The 8,625-nt window shown below is 36.2% G+C and overlaps 1 protein-coding gene across 1 annotated transcript; it reads right to left on the bottom strand.

Moving 5' to 3' along the window:
• Positions 1-6,280: 6,280 nt before the first annotated feature.
• Positions 6,281-6,786, bottom strand: LOC126719418 (uncharacterized). The gene is made up of 2 exons (XM_050421970.1): positions 6,549-6,786; positions 6,281-6,468 (listed from the first exon to the last, which is right to left on the bottom strand). Exons 1-2 carry the CDS (start codon positions 6,673-6,675, stop codon positions 6,281-6,283), a joined length of 315 nt encoding a protein of 104 aa, XP_050277927.1. The 5' UTR covers positions 6,676-6,786.
• Between the last annotated feature and the right edge of the window lie 1,839 nt (positions 6,787-8,625).

Raw genomic sequence — 8,625 nt, 5'->3', positions numbered from 1 at the left:
CTCCTGACCTTTGAGGAGTAGCACTGTTCTTTGCTCTCAGCTTTTGGCAATTTGGTCGAGTGTGCCCTTGAAGTCCACAGTAATGGCACACATACATTCCTCTAGGACCTCTTTGCGGTCGAGGACGTGACTTGGCACGAGACTCAGACCTGCCCACATACTGATTATGATGATTCAGCATCCGTTGGTCCACCACATTCTTCTTCTCCTCCACCTCGAGGTTCACACTAGTAGAGTCAGCTACAACTGGATCTTTGGACTTCACAAACTTCACTTCTTTAGTGACATTTCCAGTTGAGCTACTTCCTCCGGTATATCCCAGTCCGGATTTGTCTGAGAAGCTCTTTTGAGATGATATAACATCATCAAGCTTCTTGGTGGTGACCCTCTCTATTTTTGCATTTGCTTGAACAACCTCATTCTCAAGGAATCTCACTTTAGTGTAGGCTTCGGACAGCTCACCATTAAGGATTTCAATCTCGCATTTGGCCTCCCTATACCGGATTAGGAGACTTTTGTAGTCCTCCTCAGCCTTCTTCATCTTTCTCACTGCAGCCTTGGCCACCCTTGTGTATTCGCCAGATTTTTCAAACAGTGAATTGTAATTTTCTTGAAGAGTAGCTGTGCTTTCTTCTTCTTCAGCTTCTGATTCTTCAACAATTCCTAGTGAGTCATCCTCACTATGTTCTCCAAGGTCTTGAACAAGCAAATTCAATTCATCCGAAGACTCAACATGAGCAATAGTCATGAAAGCTGAGTAGTTCCCTTCTCCATCACAGCTCTCCTCAGATTCTGAGTCGGACGAATCTGAATCACTCAAAGTCGTGGCGTACACCTTGCCTTTTGATTTCAAATAGTTAGGACATTCCCTCTTGAAGTGTCCATGCCCATTACATTCAAAACAAGTAACACCTTGTGTGGATTGGGATTCTTTTCCATCTTTCCTCTTGAAATCCCTCTTCTCCCTTCCAGAATTTTGGAAATTTCTCTTATCATCAAATTTTCCATTGTTTTTGAATTTCAAAAACTTCTTGAAATTTTTAACAAGATAGGCTACATCCTTGTCAACCATATCTTCTCCTGACGAGCCTTGATCTTCCACCTTCTCATTAACGGTCTTTAGAGCAATGGATTTACCCTTCCGTTGATTTGGCAGCGACATTTCATAGGTCTGTAAAGAACCAACCAGCTCCTGCACCTTGATGTCGTCAAGATCCTTGCTCTCTTCAATGGCTGTCACTTTGGCACGGAAGCTTTCCGGCAATGATCGAAGGATCTTCCTTACAATCTTAGAATCCTCCATCTTCTCCCCCAAGTTAAACTTGCTGACAACCACTTCATTTAACTTCCCATAGAATGAGTCGAAAGACTCATCCTCACTCATCTTGAGCTCCTCAAACCGAGTGGTCAGCATTTGTAACTTGGTATCTTTCACCTTCTTCGTGCCTTCATAAGTTGTTTCCAGAATCTCCCATGCATCTTTTGCAATAGTAATGTGAGAAATCCTGTGAAATTCATCTGGAGACACACCACAGAAAATAGCATTTAGTGCTTTACTGTTAGCATTAGATGCAGTAAGTGCTGCCTTATCCCATGTGGATTTGGCTGCTTCAGGTTTGGTCCAACCTATCTCAACAGCATCCCACACGGATTCATCAATAGAGCATAAAAAGGCTCTCATACGAACCTTCCAAAATGCATAGTTACTTCCATCAAAATATGGAGGTGCATTAAGGGATTGAGACCTATCCATCTCAAAAGAAAGGGAGTCAAGGATCACACAATGGTAATAAAACCAAACAGATGTGTACCCGCTCTGATACCAATTGAAAGTTCAAAAACGTGTACAACAACACTTTTGAACGTTTAGACCCCCAAAAACTAATTTAATCAACACATGCAATATGTTAAACAACTAGTGTGCGGAAACTTAACATATGCTATATCATGATATTGATTAAACAACTATCTAAGCCACAACAAAATAAACCACAGCAGATAATGTAAAGGCAGAGATAGAGAGGAAGGAAGATGCAAACACAGCGATAACACCAGATATGTTATCGAAGAGGAAACCGAAGACCTCGGCGAAAAACCTCTCCGCCGCCCTCCAAGCGGTAATCAATCCACTAGAAAATACATTTGGGATACAAGGACAGCAATAGACCCTCCAAGCCTAATCTACCCAATGCACCTAAGCCCTCCAAGCTTCTTGCTCCAACGAGGTTGCGCCGAACCTTTTTCTTTTCTAGCTTTCCGGATTCCGCTACTACACCGTAGCATCAACCAATGAATATTGGCTCCTTCCTAACTGCTTCCCAGAACTCCAAACGTCTGTCTCACAGAGATGATAATGGTGAGAACCAGGTTTGGTATAAAGGCCTCTCAAGGATTTGACAATGGAGAGGAAGAGAGTGAGGGAATTTGATGAGACTCTAAGGTAGAGATTGTGGGTAAAACAATCTGGTTTTTCTTTAGGGTTTCTCTCTCAAAATTCTCTCTGGAAGCTCTCTTTCAATCGTGGGTTAAAAGGGTATTTATACTGAAGAGGAGTGGAATGCGAAACGTCAGGTTTTTCCAAAACAGGGGTGGCTCGCGGCTTGACCTCGCGGCTTGACTAAGTCGCGAGTTCCAGTCGCGAGTTAACCGTATGGCCAGTTGTCCTGTTTTGTCCTGTAGTGCTCCAGCTAGCATGACTGTTCATCTTCCAGCATGCTTGGCACGTGTGCAGATTCTGGCGGGTTGAAGCCGCGAGACCAGTCGCGAGTCCCAGCCGCGACACTCTGTTTTCTTGCACACTCTTGAGCAATCTTCACACTATCTCACTCACTACCCTTACAACAATCCCACCTAAATACAGGGTTACTAAATGCTGAATTACAAGCAAATTTGGCACGGAATAAAGCCAATTAGATGGTTGAATAAATTCAACCTTACACCTCTCATGCTTGGCTCATTTATGCATATATCCTGTGTCTTTTCTTTTTCGTCTCTTTTATTTCTATCTGATATGACATAAAACTTTTTGCATCATGACGATAGATCTTGGACCCATTAATCATAACGTTTTGACGAAACAAGTGAATCATTGATCTGAGTTACTTTGGAACCCTAGAGGGCAGGTAAAAAATTTTGCATAATGTTATTTGGTGATTTATTAACTTTTTTGTGAAGTGATAGAAGAAACCTGACATGGATGACCCATAGGAGATTTAATTTTATTTTCTTTACGACTTTGAAATTATATTTTACATTGTTTTGCTATTTTGTTTGGCACCCAGGATTGTAACATTTTGCTCCATTGTGAATCTATTTGGTTTAAACCTGTATCCATATCCATGGAAACTAATAAAGAGTAGGATATCATTTTGCGTCTAAAGTAGCACTGTTTATAAGAATATGCCTATCAGTCACATGTTTATAATATGTTTCCTTTTCCTCACACAGGCTACATTCTAAAACTGTTGGGCTGTATATTTACTCCCACCAGCTTCCCTTAATTGGTGATGTATCTTAAATTCTTTTTAGACTTGATATCTTAAATTCCTTTTAGACTTAAATTCCTAACTTTTTTTGTTTAATTTATCACCACAGCATAGATTTTGTGTGAGAAGCTGCCTAGCTTCAAAGTTCAAGACAAAGAATTCCATCATGAGTTTTGTGCTTTGTAGCCTTTGAAGGAGTAATCTGTTTGGTTAGATTGTATTGAGTAATCTGTTTGTAGTTAGTGTTGCTCTTTGTTATATTGTTTCAGTTGCTGCTACACGTGTCCATCTAATATTTTTAATTTTACCCGTGCATATGCACGGGGATACACACTAATTTTATAAATTTAAAGTAGTAATAAATAAATTCATCACAACTAAAATTGATTCGAAAATAAACTTATAGATTATAGGCGGAAATCACATTTTTGTCCCTACATTTTCAGGCGATTCCCGCTTTGGTCCCCAGATTTTATTTTTACCGCTTTTAGTCCCTATCTTGAAAAACTCTTCCCGTTTTGGTCCCTGCCGTTACATCAGAGACGGAAAATGCACATGTGGCAAACGGCAGAATTAAAAAAATATTAAAAATAAAATAAAATTTTAGTTATCAACATTTTTAAAATAAAAATATTAAAAATTTTAGTTAAAAATAATTGTTCTTCATGTTCTTCCCCCAAGAACATGGTTGCCCAGAAAATAAGAAATTCAAGATTTTATTCTCTTTTATTTCATTTTCTTAGCATCCAAACAAGCAAAAATATATACAAAACCATGATCAAACTTAGATACTCCAACACAATCAACTAACAAAACCCAAAAAAAAAAAAAATTTTTAGCAACTATGGACTGAAGATACTCCAACAAAATCAACACAATCACTCTCTCTTCTTTGAATCATACAGTCACTCCTCTCTTTCATTTCTCATCTTCCTTTCTCTCTCCCTTCTCTCTGATTTGGTGTCTTTCTTAGATCGGCGTGGACTGGAGATCGACATTGGCAATATGGACTGAAGATTGGCGGTTACAACGTGGTGGTTTGGAGATCGATGGCGACGGCGTGGTGGTTTGGAGCGGTGGCGACGGTGGATTCTCTTTCTCTCATTCCGATTCTCTCTTTCTCTCACTCTGATTCTCTCTCTCAAATTGGATGTGGGTTTTAGTTTTGCTTTGAATTTTTGTTGTGGGTATTAATGCCAGATTTATGGTGGCGACTGTGGGGGGTTGCTGTGTTGTTGGTGGGGATGGGTTCACTGTGGGTTTACGCAGGTTGCTATAGATTTGGGTGGTGATTTGGTGGCAGTGGGTTTGTGGGTGTTCCAATTCTCTCTCTTAGATTGGGTTTAAGTTTTGGTTTTGCTTTGAATTTTTGTTGTGGGTATCTGAGTCTGATCATGGTTTTGTATATGTTTTTGCTTGTTTGGATGCTAAGAAAATGAAATAAAAGAGAAGAAAATCTTGAATTTCTATTTTTTGGGCAACCATGTTGTTGGGGGAAGAACATGAAGAACAATTATTTGTAACTAAAATTTTTAATATTTTTATTTTAAAATTATTGATAACTAAAATTTTATTTTATTTTAAAATAAAATAAAATATTTTTAATATTTTTTTAATTCTGCCATTTGTCATGTGTGCATTTTCCGTTTCTGATATAACGACAGGGACCAAAACATGAAGCGTTTTTCAGGATAGAGACTAAAAGCGGTAAAAATAAAATCTAGGAACCAAAGTGGGAATTGCGTGAAAATGTAGGGACGAAAATGTGATTTCCGCCTAGATTATACTATTTCTTTTGGATGTTGAGTTGTTCTTTAATGGCATATTACGTACTTGATCAAAGTATAAGATATTTATCTATTGTTATAACATTTGCAGGATCCTCCTGGCACACTAAGTTGTCGATGTCGCCATGAAGAGTTGACACGTCAAGATCCTATGGTAGATGAGCGTGTGATTGCCATAGTGAGGTTGCTTGGTTTAGAGTGTCTGCACATGGTCTCATCTATAAAGCTTGATCACGCATTGATCACTACATTTGTAGAACGATGGCGCCTAGAGACCCATACTTTCCACCTTCTACATGGTGAAATGACGATCACACTACAAGATATGGAAGTTATAATGGGGATGCCTATTGTGGGTGAGGCAATGGTTGGGTCTACTAAAAGAACTTGGAAAATTATGTGTGCTGAAATGCTTGAAATTCAATTTCCAGATGAAAATAAAATTGTGCTAGATGGTCAAAGGATTCAATAGAAGCGCTCGTTGATCGAATTGCATAGCCACTGCCTCCGGGTGCCAATAAGATGCAAGTTCATTAGTATGCTTGCTGCTATGTACTAGCCCTACTAGGGGATATGGTATTTGTTGACAAGTCCTGAGATAGGGTCCATCACATGTGGTTGGAGTTCATGTAGACATAGTTGTCAAATTGTGATTCGTATCGTGAATCGTTTTTTCATTTTTATGTATCGTGTATCGTATCGTATCATATATCGTAAGATACACAAATACTATATAAAATTTATAGAAAATTATACATATACATACATATATTTATATATTTTTATTTATTTATTATAAAATTAAAATATATGCAAATAATGACTACTTTAATTATCACTTATGTTATAGTATTTGACTAAGCTAACCAAATAAACCAAAAGGAAATATATTTTTAACATCCATATCCAAAAGATAAAAACATCCATATCCAAATTCATTAGAGTTCAAAGTCATTACATATTATATTAGTCAAAAATATTTTTTTTCCTAATCATATTCATCATTGGCTAATCAAAATCATCTCCATAGTCCAAGTCAATGAAGTTATCGTCTTCATCATCTTGCAAAATCTTTTCATCGTTGACATCTTCTTGTACATCTTCTTCATTATCTCCAACATTCAGTATCTCTTTTGGTTCTTCAACTTCAATAACTTTTTCTTTACTTTTCTTTTTGGCATTCAAATTTCTTGGACCTATAAAAATATATATTGTCAAAATTAACATTTTATTCATAATATAGAAAAGAAAATTTCAATTTAATATAAATCTATACCTCTCTTTCTTTTTCTACTACGTCCTTCCTCATTAACTTCAAAACATTCATGAATGTCCATCCATGAAGTATCTTCTGGCAAGCAAGGTTTTTCCTTTTCGGTAATCCATTCATCATCAGATTCCATATCCGATAGACAAATTGGATCATATGAGTCACCATTCTCTTCTCTCTTTATTTTTCTCAACTCCAAATTAATATTATAGTTTACAAACACCAAAGCATTCACTCTTTGTTGCTCAAGACGATTTCTTTTTTTGGTGTGTACATGATCAAAATACTCCAAATTCTTTCACATCTTGTTGCACTACAAGTTAGGCTTAAGACACGTATAACTAGGTTTTGAAGTATACTCCATAACTTTCCCACCACAATGCTATATTGGCAACAAAAGAAATTGTAAAGGGCTACAATATAATTATGATAACAACAAATAAAAAGCCACATTAAGATGATGATAATAATCGATAATAATAATAATAATAATAATAATAATAACAATAGCAATTACTTGGTTGCTTCTTTGTTCTTGTAAGTATAGCCATTTATTTTTCAAACAAACTCTCAGCTTTATCGAATTTCTCCAATTGTAGATCAATCCTACACCTCTCCAAAGTTGTAGGACACATTCTTTCAATCACTTCATAAAGTCCAAGTCTCACTTCTTTACTTGCAACAAAGTTGGAATCGGAAGGAAATCTATCACAATTTTATATCTTATAAATAAATATGCGTACAAAATATAAAGATTAAGATTAAAATATATAACAATTCAAATAATAAACTTACTTAGGATTGAGAAAACAAGCTGCTACATGTAGAGGCCTATCAAGTTAAAGCTCCTATCTAGTTTCAATAATTCTCAATATAGATCCATATCTCTTTTGCACATCATTAAAATTTTCTTGGATTTGCTCTTTTGCTCTATCCATATCTTCATATATGTAGCTCATTGCTAGTTTTGCATCACCATCTACAAGCCTTAAAACTTTTATTAAAGGGATCACACATTTCAAGCAAAATTTAATAATAGGCCAAAACTTTGGATCACTCAAGATAATTAATTGGACATTAATGCCATCACTTTTCTTTGCATAGGGACCCTTAGCCTATTCCTCAGATGCAAACATAGACCTTAGTCCAATTTTTTTGTTGATATATACTCTTCAAAGTTAAGTAAGCAATGGCAAATCTTGTGACACCTTGTCTTGCCAATTCCCTCCCTTTTGTATATTTTCTTATCAAATCAAACACCCAAATATGACAGTAAATAAAAACAGTGATCTTTTTTGCTTTTTTTTATTATTTTTTTTATAGTATTTGCATGCACAGACAAATCACCAATGTCATGAAGCATCAAATCAATACAATGGGTAGCACAAGGATTCCAAAAGATCTTACGTCTTTTTTCCATTAATTTTTCACCAGCTGAAACATAAGCAGAAGCACTATCTGTCACTACTTATACCACATTCTCCTCTCCAATTTCTTGCACCAAAGAATCAAGCAATTGAAATAAGTTTTCAGCATTCTTGGAAATATCAAATGTGTCAATAGATTTAAGAAAAACTGTTCCCTTTGGACTATTGACAAGGAAGTTTGTGAGAGACCTCTCTCTGTTATTCGTCCATCCATCCGACATCAAAGTGCAACCTATTTTTTTCAATTCATTTTTATACTTATCTAATGTGAAATGCATATTTTCTACCTCTTTTTTCAAGAAAGTCACCCTTGTTTCATGATAAGTAGGGAGTTTCGATCCCTTGCCATAATTAGCAACTGAATCCATCATTTTTTTAAACAAAAGGCTCTTAACTAAATGAAAAGGTATAGCATGAGCATAATAAAATCTACAAATAGCCAAACAAGTTGCAATACAATCTTTCACCAAGGAAGGTAAAGTCACTTGTTTAGGATTTGATTTTCCTTTTAAATACGTATCCATGGTTCCCTTTTTTGTATTATCACTACCAATCTTTTGTAATTCATCTTCCTGAAGACATTCAACATCAAAACTCATCATCAAGTTGCTCCTTTTTTTTTTTTTTTAATGTTTTTCAAAATAATTTTTAACTTC

The sequence above is a fragment of the Quercus robur genome, chromosome 3 (genome assembly GCF_932294415.1).
Source record: "Quercus robur chromosome 3, dhQueRobu3.1, whole genome shotgun sequence".
In the NCBI taxonomy this organism is placed as follows: Eukaryota; Viridiplantae; Streptophyta; class Magnoliopsida; order Fagales; family Fagaceae; genus Quercus; species Quercus robur.
The sequence above is the reverse complement of the archived record's forward strand: the minus strand, read 5'-3'. Positions and strand labels throughout refer to the sequence as shown.

What these genes read in the sequence shown, in the direction of transcription:
- LOC126719418 (XM_050421970.1), bottom strand. Translation starts at nt 6,675, where the DNA reads ATGGAATCTGATGATGAATGGATTACCGAAAAGGAAAAACCTTGCTTG. An exon ending in TAGTAGAAAAAGAAAGAGAG is followed by an intron (nt 6,469 to 6,548) that starts GTATAGATTTAT and finishes ATATTTTTATAG; the next exon opens with GTCCAAGAAATTTGAATGCC.